The sequence below is a fragment of the Rhipicephalus sanguineus genome, chromosome 9 (genome assembly GCF_013339695.2).
Source record: "Rhipicephalus sanguineus isolate Rsan-2018 chromosome 9, BIME_Rsan_1.4, whole genome shotgun sequence".
NCBI lineage: Eukaryota > Metazoa > Arthropoda > Arachnida > Ixodida > Ixodidae > Rhipicephalus > Rhipicephalus sanguineus.
Window position 1 is genome coordinate 21,388,516 of NC_051184.2, and position 14,418 is coordinate 21,402,933.

The 14,418-nt window shown below is 48.7% G+C and overlaps 1 protein-coding gene across 1 annotated transcript in view; it reads left to right on the forward strand.

Moving 5' to 3' along the window:
* The first annotated feature begins 2,270 nt into the window (after nt 1-2,270).
* The window catches only part of LOC119404731 (uncharacterized), a 31,732-nt gene continuing 19,584 nt past the window's right edge, over nt 2,271-14,418 (forward strand). The window contains exons 1-5 of the mRNA XM_049419377.1: nt 2,271-2,444; nt 6,611-7,011; nt 8,415-8,613; nt 11,325-11,474; nt 13,615-13,896. Of these exons, the coding sequence (XP_049275334.1) occupies nt 6,644-7,011; nt 8,415-8,613; nt 11,325-11,474; nt 13,615-13,896 (999 nt within the window). The 5' untranslated portion in view covers nt 2,271-2,444; nt 6,611-6,643. The remainder of the gene's footprint in view (nt 2,445-6,610; nt 7,012-8,414; nt 8,614-11,324; nt 11,475-13,614; nt 13,897-14,418) is intronic.

Below are 14,418 nucleotides of genomic sequence, written 5' to 3' on the forward strand. Positions count from 1 at the left end.
TGCACGGAGTGAGAATGATATCCGTGTACTATGATTTACGGCCACCACAGACCGGCCATTTGAGAGCACTCCAGAGAAAAAGAAAAAAAAAGTTGCGCACAACAGCATTCAAGATATTCACTCTGACAATGGGTCAATTCAGTAAAAAAAACAACTAGCAATTAGTACATTATAGCCAGGTTAGTGTCAGAACAAAGCCTAGTTACTTCAGCTCCCTTGTTGAGTCATAATGAACCGCTGCTGAACCGCTCTTATTGGCTAATCAAGAGACTCCATTAAATGCAGGTCAATAAAAGTTGAGGGGGCTGCACTAAAATATGCTCTCGCATGTGGTATAGTCGGTTCTTGTGACAACTGTATTTTCCTGCTTTCTTTATGTACAAACTGCACAATGTAGGCGCCTGTTGTGGTAACTGCATTGTCCACATATGATATCCTTAGTGGGACCTCTTGCTGTCCGCTTTTCGTAAGTTCGGCATTTCACTCTTCATCCGGGATGGCCGAATTGACATTACGTCATGGTCAATGAGCATGCAAGAGTGCAACAAGTAGCCCTCGGAATGTTTATGCACTAAAAGCAACTGTTGCATGCCTCGCAGCCTCCGTTGTGTTTTTAGTAGACCGCCTTGCCTGGCGCCGGTATGAGTTGTCTGAAAGCCATGATAAAAATAAAAGCATATATAAAAGGGATGAAATGGCTTAAGCTAAGAGTTATGTATGATAGAGTGGACATTAAAGGGCCCCTAAACCATCTCCGATAATTTTTTTAACATTTCAAGTAAACGCGCGCATCGAGTTCAGAATGCCATCACAATGAACAATGCCAAACGCGGCAGCGCTACGATCCGAGCCGCTGGCGCGCCACAAATTCCAAGAAACAATTTCTTGTCCTCTCCGGGCCTTTCGGTAATCCCCAGCGTTGGCCGTGACGTCAACAATCGCGTCTGGTCACGTCACCTACAAAAAGAACCTGTTTGTCTGCTCGCTGGTACGCGCGTTCGCCGCTCTTTCTCCTCGCACGGCGAGGAGGACCATTCGGCCAGGAGGAGAGACGAGCTGACTAACGAAGCAAAGCGAAGGAAAGAGCGAAACGAGCGAGGGCCTCTTCTGGATCATCAAACGCGCGTAACTCCGCTATTGCGGCACCGTTTCGAAAAATTCTCGCGGCTGTGTGTTTGTCGAAGACTGGTGCACAAAAAAATAACTGCAGTACCACAACTAAATCTCGACCTCTGGGTGGTTTAGGGCAACGTTACTAGACAAGGTTACGTTGGTTTGGGGCCATTTAAGGTATACGTCATAAGTTAAAGCTGGAGTGATAATTAGTAGGAATTAGTGTAAACAGCAATTAAAACTCGGAAACCCATCGGATGGAGGCTCGTTGCGGAACCTGTCGGATCAGGTCTCAACCACCTGCTTCTTTCTATACATGAATTCGCCAGCGCGCAAAGTACAAGTTAATCTAACGAATACACCCGGGCAAACGAACGCCGGAAACGTACATGAAAGGGATGGAAGTGGTTAAGCTAGGGGTTGTATATGATATAGTGGACATTTACGTATGTCATAAGTCAAAAATGGGTTGCGAGTGCCATTCAGACCTTAAGTCTTGCATTAGGGCCGCTTTAAGTTTTTGTGCTTGACAGTGGACTAATCTGTGCTACAAAATATAGCCGAGCTATTCACCGTTCTGCAGTCTTCTAAAGCCACTATCGGAAGTCCCTTGAACTCTGTCCCCTTCTGCCAAACCACTCTTCCAGAAATGCCTGCAGCACGCGCTCGGTTACGTCACGACTACACTATAGCCTGCCAAAAGGGCGCGTCTCCCGGTTAATATAACCACCGGGTAACCAATTTAAAGGGCCTCCCCCTCTGGCACATATATATTTCGGGTAAAGTCACCGCGCGGCTGCGAGCGCTCGAGTGGCCGACCGAAATAGTATACTAGCTGGGCCGGCGGTGAAACATGCAAAAGAGTATCCGACGGCGGCCGAGGATGATTCAACGGCAGACCGGAGAGCTCTCGCGAGGCATCGTCGATACGGGCTGCAGAGGAGCGTTCGCGCTCACCACTACTGACACTTCTCCGTACTCCTACTGGAGACCGCTACGGACGGCGGCTCCTTATCGTGGGGGCCTATACAGCGACAACAACGCATCTGCATGCGTCGACAACGTCGCCACCGCCGCCGCTGGGCGACGTTATCTGGACCGGCGAGGAGTGGCGTCGCTCGCCCGCGACGATAAGGGGCAGGACCCCCCGACGACGTCGCAGTGAGCGCGAGACCGCGACAGGGAACGCTTGCAGTCCCGGGAAACGACAGTCGTGCGAACAGGAAACTCGCCGTGGCCGTGCGTCGACTCGCCCTCGAATGTGTCACCGAATGATTGGGCACGCAACGACACCCGGACCGGCTGATTTGTGATAGTCACCAAAAACCACGGTAAGTCTTCGTGGGGTAACTTCTGGCTAGGACGCTACAGACTCCCTAATTTGAATAACAACAAAAAGAGAGAGAGAGCGAAATTGGGAGAAAACGAATCTGCATGTCCCAAAACTTTTTTTTTATGTACTTCAAATGGCGTGACCTGCCGTTCGTGAGAGTAGAAAGTACACAAACAAGCTGCGCATACGTTCAAAAGCAGCTAACAAACTCTATGCGGTCTATAAACGTCCAAATGTGCATAACGTAATGTATACGCCAATAAGCTTAGGCATGTCAGTCGGGGAGCTCGGGAGACAGGAAAGGAGCGTACGTGTGTTAACCAAAAGAGAATCATGCAGTCGGCTACCCTGAGTGTGGTCTCTATAGACTTCAGATATAAGTCGGCTAACCATTATAAATTAGTCGACAAATGCGGAGGCTCCAGTTTACGAACTGTCCGAATTCTATATACACATTTAACAATCAAACATCTCTGCAGACTTGATAGACTGCCTAATAGGTATACATATGAGACAGGCAATTTCGTTAGTCAGCTTTATCTATCTTCCAGTATTTCTGCAACATACTGATAAAGAAAGCCCGCGAAATATGAGAAATACCACGTGACTGCGCTGCATGCGAGGGAATTAAGTGTTAGGGTATTACGTCCCAAAGCCAACGGTATGATTAATAATATTCTGGGGTTTAACGTCCTGAAAGCAGGACATGTTTATGAGGGACGCCGCTAGTGGAGGGCTCCGGAAATTTCGACCACGCGGGGTTATTTAACTTGCACCTAAATCTAAGTGCACGGGCCTCTAGCATTTCGCCGCCATCGAAATGCGGCCGCCGCGACCAGGATTCGATCCCGCGACCTTCGGGTCAGCAGCTGAGCAGCGCCGGAAAGTAGCGCTCTCGAACAGGCTCTCGTGAGGTAGTGAGAATTAATAAAAAGGAAAAAAAATGACAGTCACGCATTATTCACTGTTCGAGCGCTTTCTTTATCAGCCCATAAAGATTAGCAACCAGTAAGTGCAGCTGCTGAAAATACCGCACACCAGTTAGAAGCACCTTAGAAGTTTCAACAAATGACTTATTGGTCCTTTGATAATTAGGACGGTAATTACAGAGTTGCATAGGTAATCACAATTAAATGTCATTAACTAAAAGCTTGCTGGGCGATGCTCCACTGTGCTGGGAACCGCTCACACTAAATTACCTACGCGTAACTTAATTCATCCTCATAGGAATATCGGTACATCATAATTAAGACACCCCGCGTAAATTACTTTGCAGCTTACGTGAAAGCGTTAAATGTTTGCGAGTGTTTAGAAATAGCTTTACATACAAATAATGGTATATTCATTAAAGATGTCTAACACTGTTACACATCAATATTGTTCGTTTCCGACGCTCGACATACAAAATTCCGAGTTCTAGCGACCTCTACCTTTTTTTTTCTTTTTTGTGCCAAGTTCTAAAACCTTGACCCCTAGCTTTCCTTTTTTTTTCCGATTCTCTACCACGTTTAGAGAAAGTTAGCTTATAAGATAAGAACTGCAGGTTAAAAGAGCACCTAATGGCGTAGTTACTACGTTCCATCTCCCTCAGTTTCATTCAAGCAATGACAGTAAGGCTTTAAAACATCTTTCCCGCGCATGTCTTGCACGTGTGCGAGTGTGTGTGCGTGCGCCGTGATCCACAGGATTAGCGAAGATCCTCTCTTAAGCCGGCGCGTGCTTCCAGGTAAGCACGCGACTACAGCGAAAGGCGCGTAACTTGGAGCCGTAATATTCGCCGAGTCACTTATCGCTGCAAACCGAGGCGATAAGAACGGCATCCCACGCGGCCTGTCTGTCGCGCTGTCGCCCCTTATCAGCCAACAAGCCGGTGGCTATATAGGCAGCGACAGCTGCTATCGGAGCCGCGCGAAACCGTCCTTGGCTTCCCTCCGCAATACGGCGTACGCACATCCATGACTGGGAGACTGTTTTTAACCTAATAATAATAATAATAATAATAATAATAATAATAATAATAATAATAATAATTAATAATTCGGGTTTTACATCCCAAAACCACCATGTGATTATGAGAGACGCCGTAGTGGAGGACTTCGGTAATTTCGACCACGTCCATGAGGTCCTCGCGCACCTATAGATCTAAGCACACGGGCCTCTAGCATTTTGCCACCTTCCAAATGCGGCCGCCGAGGCTGGGATTCGATCCCGTGACCTCTGGGTCAGCATTCAAGCACCATAACTACTAGACCACTGCAGCGGGTAGTGGAGGAATCGGATGCTGAAAATTTGTTAAATATAAGTTTGACCGCGGGGAATCGGATGTTGAAAATTTGTTAAATATACATTTGACCGTGTTTCGCCCAACTTTCTCAAGATTATGTCGGCATCAGTTTCTGTGCACGGATCCTAAACTATGCATGCATTATTCCACATTAGGTCTAATTAGGGAGAGGTATCGTAGCAATTTTACACGTCGATAAAGAAATCTGCGGCGTCTTACGATGGCAGGTTCGTGCAGCGAAACGCGGTTTGCCGGTGGGTTTATATTAGCCGTTGAAAATGCAGAGACGATAGAGACGATAGTCGAAAGTCTTATTTTGTCGCCTAGGGAAACTGGCTTACACTCGCGAGGGGGACTGGCCACATTGTCGATTATAAAAGGAAGACTTAAAGCACTAAAAAAAGCAATCCTAAACGCTATGTAGAAGGATGAAACGCAACGTAAACAAGTAAGGATGAATATGCGGTCACTGACCAAGTCAAGGTGAAAACGCAGATACGTTTCGGGACCCGTACTGCTTCCTTGATCAAGGTGAAAACACATACGTTTCGGGACCCATACGGGTTCCTTGATCAGATCAAGGAACCAATACGGGTCCCGAAACGTATCTGTGTTTTCACCTTGACTTGGTCAGTGACCGCATATTCATCCTCATCATGATACCTGACCAGACTAACTTTCGTCGAACTCTTGACAACGTAATTAAAGGAGTACTGACATGAATTTTAAAAATTTTCGGGTTGTTGCTCTAAATGAAAGCACGGGTGTCGAGAACCCTAAAAAGAGTGTCGTGGTGCCTGGGGATGCATTGCATATATTTTTAATACCGCTTCTTTCATCCAGCAGTTTCGGTTTCGAGAGGGTGGCTTCATAGTGACGTGTCAAGTCTGCCCGTGACGGCACGGGCAGACTGCAACCCACGAAATATGCACCTGCTGTCCTTTGCTGTCAGTCGAACGTGGTTCATGATGAGTGAACTGTCGTCCAGTGCCTCCGACAGCAATTTCTGTGATTTAGGCTGCATGCAGAACCCAGATTTCTCAAACCAAGTGAGCTGACTTGAAACGTCATAGGGCTCTCCATGCGGTGAAGCTGCCTTGCAGATGCTGGGAGATGAAAACTTTAAAATCAAACTTAAATATTTATACGTGTTTCCCGGATGCCGTGTGGGGAGAGCGTTAACACTACATGCCAAGGAAAACAAAAACGTCCGTTTTGCTGCACTTCAAAATCGTGTCAGTACTCCTTTAAGCATAGCAAAATAGAAGTTCATTCAAAGGAAAACAAGTGAAAGATTGAAAAAAAAAATTGTTTTATCTGTTTCCTGTGGTCGGCAGCACTAGCAGCGTAATCGTCCAAATGCTGCAATGAATTTGTGCAGCGCAGTCAGCATAGCACTGCGGCTTGCACCAAACTGATGGGCTCCAATAGGCAACGGGTTTGAAGCAGTGAATGTTACACCCACCTTACCAGTCGGCATTTCAAGAAAAGATTGTGCGGAGTGAGGCAAAGCAGCCGCATGAGACAAGTGATCTATAGTTTCTGATTCATTGCAAACTGCACGCAGGTGAGTTAACGATAAACCAGATTTGTGAAAGTTGCAGCTGGTCCTATCGTCTTTATCTCACCTGGTATTCCGTGTTTTCCGTTGGTTTTAATTTAGTTAAGCTTTATTGGGACACCAATCTCGGAGACTTTTGCATAGCATTAGCATGTTTACAAGTAGGACACCGCCCACTGACCAGAGGGCGCTACGTAGACGGCCCGGGGTCGCTTGCACTGGCCGTCTGTGGTCGAGGCTGTTCGTTTGAGAAGGTAGACTTTCTCGCGCATGCGCAGTAACTATTTGCAAAGTGCTTCCCCGTACACTCCTTATGCAGATCACGAGACCTCCAGAGTGCTTGCTGCTCGCAATGGACGGACGCCAACAGCCGGAGTCATCCGGCATGCGGCCGGAGTGTCAAGAAGGTCGAAGTCGAGTGTGTCGGGTGTGCCGACCGTGGTCCGCGCGGAAGCGTCGACAGGGCAGCCGGTGTTTCCGCGTGGGGGCGCGACGTGCGTACGGAAGCGGCGACGAAGACGCTTCCTCCTCGAGGACCTCGCCGCAACCGTCGTCGTGGTCGTCCGGCGACGGTGACTGGGAAGACCAGACCGAGCAGCGGCGGTCGTCGTCGTCGTACCCTCGCGAGGCCCTGACGACGCTCGAAACCCTGTGGCGCGAGCGGAAGCTGTGCGACGTCGAGATCGACGCGTCCGGCGAGGGCGTCGTCCTGGCGCACAGGTAAGCGTGAAAAAAAAAATCTATATATACGTGAAACGAATTCAGACGACTGTGTAATGGCGTTTTCACTGGGACATTTGGAGCGGCCGCCATAATCCTGGAGCGAGCACACGGATTGCACCTAGCCAAATTTACCAGTGGAACGAGGGAATGCTCCGCGTGAGATTACACCGGCAGTTAAGTTACTTATGCACACGTCACGTTAACCGGCTCCGGAAACCATTCCTGCTTCCGCTCTGTACGTTGCTATGGCAACCTTAGTCGCAGCTGAAAAGCGCGACCAAGGTTGCTGGCAGAATGACGGAAGTGACGTATGCTTCTCGTCTTATTTCCGCCCGAATCAGCGACTTGGCGGCGCAGCAAGTTGCTCTGAAACGACCAGTAGAACGCACGTACCTGCTTCAGATCAAACAGTGAAAAACGCCATAAATTTTCATGTACTCCTCTGAGTTGTATTTTGTCCGTTATATATCTGCAGACTGACCGCCACAAACAAGCCAATCGACCAGAGATAACTGTTACTGCTTTGGTCCAAATGTGGTCCAGGGATGATAACGGGCAGCTCTTCTTCGCCGCCTCAGTATCGCCGATACCGGCCACCAGGGATACCAAGAAAACGAGACGTTCGCAGAACACATGGACGCGCTCATCGTCTCCCTTCTATGCGCTTTCCAACGAAAGGCCTCCTGCTGTACCGCCATAATCACCCAGGGCAGTTGTAAATATGCGTGACTCTCCAAAAAAATGTACTGCCAGGCCCGATTTTGCTGCTTCTATTTGCTAGGCTGTGTGTTCGGACGCTACTGTCGCATCTCCAAAACTCCATTGACGTGTGCCTGTACACCTTTTCACAGAAGGCTCCCTAGGCGCTGTCATAATCCCCTCTGGAGCATAACCTCGTACTCTATAGACCTTTTCACAGAAGGATCCCTGAGCGCCGCCATAATCCCCCCTGGGCTGTGCTAAATAGGCGTGACACCCCACCCCTCCAATCCCCACCCCAATGCACTGCCGAGGCTGTGACGTCAGCCTTTGTACTCCCGTGGCCCAGGCCGAAATGGCAGTGTTTCTTCTCTCCTGCGAAAAGGTCTATAGACATTTTCGCAGGAGCGAAGAAACATTTTTTTTTCCGGACTGGGGCATAGGTGTACAAAGGCTGACGTCTAAGCCTCGGCAGTGCATTGGTGGGGGGTCACGCCTATTTACTACAGCCCAGAAGGGCGGCGCCCAGGGAGCCTTTTTTGAAACCCAGACCCCGGCAAAACGTACTGCCGAGGCAGTAACGTCAGCCTCCTGTACTGCCGTGCCACAGTCCAGAATGAGGTGTTTCTTCTCTACTGTGAAAATGTATATTACATGAAATAAGTTCTCCTCCACCTCGATCCGTCTCTGGGCATGCGCAGAGTGGTGCTGGCGGCCGGCATTCCGTACTTCAGAGCCATGTTCACGAGCAACCTGCGCGAGTCGCACGCCCACCGAGTCTCTATCAAGGGCGTCGGTCTGCGCGCCATGGAGCTCATCGTGCGCTTCGCGTACACCGGTCGCATCGAAGTCAATGAGAAGAACGTCTGCCAGCTACTGCTTGCCGCCAACATGCTGCAGGTAGGCCTAACTATTACGTCACCTGTTTTCTTTTCTTCTTTTTTTCATAAATGAATTGGAGTTGACACTAAACCTTAAAGGGGTACTGATACGAAAATTTTTCTTTTTTTCTTTTCTCTTTGCTTCAAATGAAAGGCCAAGCCCACAGTAGCATATTGTATTGGTGAGCGCAGTGCACACTGCAAAAGTAATTACAGCATCTTTTTACCCGCCTAGTCTGGAGGCGCTCGCTCCTACAGCGAGCGCGCTCCTCTAGACAGGCCGCGGTTTTTAAAAAATAGTTTCGGTTCCTACTGCATGCTGTCCCAACACGGTATGCGCTTCTTGCTACGTGCTCGCGCAAGATATGGTGACGTTTCCACGGCCGCTGCGCTCCGTGGCTCCGTTTATGACCCACAAGCGGCCAGTTTGATTTTTTTTTTTTTTTGTGACGCAGAAGCGGCATACTGAATGTTTTGGTACCTGACGTCACCACAGCTAGCCATACTAGAGCGTGACGTCACCAGAAGTGACACTGTAGTTTGATTGGTGTAAAGGAGCAACTAACCAATACTACTAAAACAAGCGGGCCAATACATTATAAGGAAGGAGAAACATGACTTGCATACCTATGCTTGTTCTCGAAATAGAGATTTAAGGCTGTTGAATTCACCACTTTCAAACACGATAGGAGCGCTCTCAAACGACCACCCGAGTTTGTCACGAGAAAGTTTGTTTGGCAGCGCTTCCACAGCTTCTTTGCCTGCACTGCATCTCTAGGCAGTTTTAGAATAAAGTACGCAAAGACCGCGTTCGTTCAGTACGTACTCTCCGTCACTTAACGTGCGTACCCAAGAGGATAGCGTATGACGCAATGCGCAGTGCTAACAAACGCTAACGCAAACCTTTGCGTACCCTATTCTAAAAATCTTATATCGCGCTCTAACGAGGTGATCACGTGTTGGACGGATACTTTTTGTTTTACTTCAATCGTGCTGCGCAACACATTCTCTTCTGATTTTATTACATAGGCGTTCGCACGGTTCCCATCTGGAGCGGGAGAGGGGGGGGGGGGGGTGCGTGTCGAAGGTTCATCGCTGCGCCCCCCCCCCTACTAAGTCAATGTATGGGGCACATTTTGCCACCTCCCCCTTCTTAGGTGACTAGGGGGGGGGGGGGGGCTTGCGCACATTTATGTTTATATTTGAGAGAATATCTCAGTGCCATTACAGTGAATGGCGAGCGACAGTGTCCTGACCGACCATATCTACCCGTATACTGCCAGCGTAATTATGATGGTTACGTAGTGTTTTATGCCGGCTTAATGATTGCTAATATTGGCTAAATTATGGACAGATCATGAGTGAATTGCCTAAACGATGAGTAATGTCGGCTACTGTGAGGTGAACATATACAGTGAAACCTCGGTGATAAGATCACAGCTCATACGAATTTCGGGGTGATACGAATTTTTCGTTGGTCCCGGCCAAGGCCCATTGGCCTGCAGTGTAATGGAGTCCGGTTATTGCGAATCCATTTTCACCCAGCGTCGTTTGATACGAACGTTCGCTACCACCCAGGTACGAAGAGGTGCTGTCCGCGCTGTCGCGGAAGACGCGCCAAGCACGTGCGAGCGCGGGAACGCAAGCGTGGGCATGCGCGCCGCACTGCCAAATCGTCAGAATCACGGTGTAAGAAAAACACTTTTCTTACGGTTAGAATGAACCTTCAGAGACCTGGTTCATTAATTAAATGCGCGCGTACGGGCCGTATATTTACGAGTGCTGGTATGATTGCCGACATCTAAAAACCTAACTGACAATCATTCAGGATTTTTCCTGACGTTGCCGCAGCCCTGACAAACAATAAATGAAAATGTACGCCAGCTTTCTTTTGTCGCGTGCTAATTTTCCATGCTTTCTGGTGATACAAAATTCGGATGATACGAATATTTTTGGTGGTCCCGTGAGATTCGTATCACCGAGGTTTCACTGTATGTGATTGTTGAATACGTTGTTTTGACTGTTATGTCTTGACTGTTACGCTAAGTTGTATATCGTATGTATACTGCGGGTTCATTGTGATTAGGAATTTGGACCCTATGTACTTTATGTTTATGGGCCCTATGTACTTTATGGACCCTATGTACTCCAAGAGCTAAGGAGTAGCCGGCGCCTTATTTGTGCGCCAACACCTCCTTACATCATGTCAATAAAAAAAAAAAGTGAAATTACGGTAAGCGCTGACTGGTGTACGCTATCTGCAGTGACAGCAGGAACACTCGTCATTCGATTTCAATGCAATGATGTTCTAACAAATACGTTGGTTCTAGCTCTCGTTCTTTCGCTGCCTGGCACTCTACGTAAAAACAGTTCGCACCATTTCGGGAATCTTTTAGTACCATGGCAATAACCATCATGGTTATCGTCGAGCACCATCATGAATAAGCACCTTGTGCACACGTTTATGCACGCGAGACAGCTGAACTTTTTTTGTGCGACAGAAAGGCGCCCCCTATACACCCTTCCTTTTTAGAGCGAAGGAGAAGCGTATATACAAGTTGAACGACGATTGCAGGATAAAGAAAAGGAAAAGACTCCCCAAAGGGTGCAACTGTTGTCAAGGGTGCATGGCTGTCGTTATGGCCGAGCGCATTGATGTGCGATTCTTTCTCTCTTTCTACCGCGTGGCGGGGACAGTGGAAGTGATTCTCCCGAGCGGCACCGTTTTAGGTGCAACGCATAACAAACGCCTGCTGCAGATTCCTCGAGCGACAGCTGGACCCTTCCAACTGCATCGGCATCGCAGAGTTCTGCCAGCAGCACCACATACGCGAACTGCAAGACCGCGCTGAGCGCTTCGCCGAGCAACACTTCTCAATGGTGAGTATGCCCACACGTTACAGCATTCCATGTACGCGCACGGTGTTAAAAACCGTGTCTCGTTCGGCAACATTGAAATATATATATATATATATATATATATATATATATATATATATATATATATATATATATATATATATGCGCAACTTGCACTAGTGGTGCAATTCTGGACTAACAGTGGAGCGTGTGGCCGACCTAGCTTCTGTCGGCTTTACAAGCCCGACTAAGTCGTTGCTAGGTTTGGCTTGGAATTGCAAGGCTTGGCTATGTGGAGCGTCGAACTATACTGTTTGTCGAAGTGTCGTCGTGGCTACGTGAAGTGAACCATTAATTAATATATTCTTAATTAGATATGTCTTAATTATCTGAGTATTACCATAATAAGCATTACCAAATTAGCAAGGTACTAAGTAGCAAGGTCTTAATCAACAGTTATTAATGTACAGTCTTAATTAGCGTGGTATTAATTAATGAGACCATAATTAACAAGTAATATTAATTAGCAAGGTCGTGAAGACGACAAGAGCATGCGCCGCCTGAGAAACGCGCTAGAAGACAGAGGCCGATCGCGGTGATAGTTTTTATTCACTATGCACGGCCTAACGTCGAGCTTAAACAGCCCCGCTGTTTAAAGAGCAAAGCGACCTTCGAGCTGTCTATCGCTTCAACACAAACTAAACGGTGAGAGCACAACACCTACAAAGGCATTAGCCGTCTGCTAATCTCTCTCAAGATAGGGAGCGCGCGACGGCACCCGGCCGATCAAAGTACGCAAGTCCTGCGACGCACCCCCCCCCCCCCCACCTCCATGGGCCTTTCGCGCGACAAAAGACGGCTGGTGCCTTTCTTCTCCGCTTGAGCCGCGATCGTCGGCTGCCCTTAGACGCTTTTACTCGACATAGAACATACGACGCGCAGGGCGATGTTATCGATTTGGAGTCAATACGGAACGTCACGGCGACGGCATAAATGCGCTTGAAGTGCCCATATAATTGCTATCGATATAAAAAAGCTGCCTTACACTCATCCCCGCTGATATGATTTCGCCAGTATTTCGCCAGTATTTGCCGAGCCTTGTCTCTAGTGCAATAAAATGTCTAATTTATATATAGTTTCTTTTTATTGCTTTTTTCGTTCGCTAAGCTTGTAACATACTGTTCATCGCTGTTTTTCTCATTCTTGTAACGTTTGTACAATTATTGTAATGTATCTACCGTCAGTTCAACTCGACTGATATGTGCGCCTGCTTGAACTGTGTTCTTTTGAATATGTGTTTTACCTTGTAACAATCCGTTTATTACTGTACTCATTTTGTAGCGCTGTACAATTAAGGCGGAGAGCACATGTGCTGTCCAGTTTAACTCAAATTATGTATGGGCCTACCTGGAAATGGTTTCTTTTGATTATGTACCTTACCCCCTTTCCTGCAACAGCCTCAAATGTGAGGCTAGCAGTATGTTCAAATAAATAAATAAGACAAATAAATATGACTGGCCAGCGAAGCTGTTGAGTACAACGGCAAATTATACCGCAAAAAGGCTGACGTATACCCTGGATTACAATGTTTCCAATACTTTCGATCGAGAACATTGGTTACTGCTTTGTGATCGCACGGCCACAGCCGAGTTTTCAACCGCCCCCGCATTTGGGGTGCGACATAGTATTGCGACGTCAGCCCTGCGAGCGATTTGATTGGCTTTTTAGCGTTTGTGCCGAAGGAGAAAACGTGAGGAGCGACCGGATTTCAGGCGGCACCTAGTGACGCAGAGATAAACCAGATAAGCAAGGAGCGTAGCCTCCGCGATCTACAGCGTGCCGGCGGATCATCGCGGACAGGCGGAGCTCATAGCCCTTACGAAAGCTATCTGCACCTAAAGTGGTGGTTCTGCACTGCCTCCGGGATCGGATGCATTGCAAGCTTTCTGCACCTCACGTTGTTCTTGCAGTGCCTCCGGGATCGGCCCACCTTTGACCAAGCGGCAATGTCATGCGATGAAGTCATCATGTGACGTCATGGCGACGTCACAAGATTTCCTATCTGTGGCGTCATAGTGACGTGTATGGTGACGTCAGCGCATGATGATAATTTTTTTGCACTACTGGTGTTGACGTCGACGATCACGCACCACGCACGCAGGTGTGCAGGCTGGACGAGTTTCTCTCGCTGCCGTGGTCGAGGCTGTTCGAGCTGCTGCGCAGGGACAGTCTCAATGTGTGCAGCGAGATCGAAGTGTACGAGGCCCTCGTGCGCTGGGTGCGGCACGACGAGCACCGGCGCGCCGGAGAGCTCGAGCGTGCCCTCAAGAAGGCGGTGCGCTGCCACCGGCTCGCTCCGAGTTTCCTGCGACGTCAGCTGGCCCACTGCGCCCTCCTGAGGGACACGCCCGGCTGCGCGGACTACCTCGCGGACGTGGTACAGGTGAGTGCGCAATGAGCTTCAGACTAGCCTCTAGCATTTCGCCTCCGTCGATATGCGACGGCCGCAGCCGGGATGAACTACAGATACACGTTTCTTTATTCTAACTCTTTTTTGAGATCGTCATACTCTCTTTGGAGTGTCTCCCGAAAAGAGTGTTAACGTGTATCTTTAAAGAAAGTTAGTACGTTGGAATCCAGGACTCACCAAATTGTCACGGGTAGTCTTTTTGTTGTTTTTTAACGGCGGAGCTCATTAAGCCGGCCATAATCTGTCCAACGCGAACAAAAATCTCTGCGCCGCGATGACGTCACCACGCGTTGCCCAGCAACCGGTTGCACAGCTGTGCGCCCGCTTCGCTAAAGCCCATACACTGCCCCGGCACCAGCCCGCCTGCCCGGACACTGCACGCAACCGCTCGGTCGCGCCAGACGTGACGTCATGGCCAACTGCGCATGCGCTCCTTCGTTCTGTATAGTGACGGCGGCGCGCGGCGCCAGACGCAGACGTGGGGAGACCGAAGAA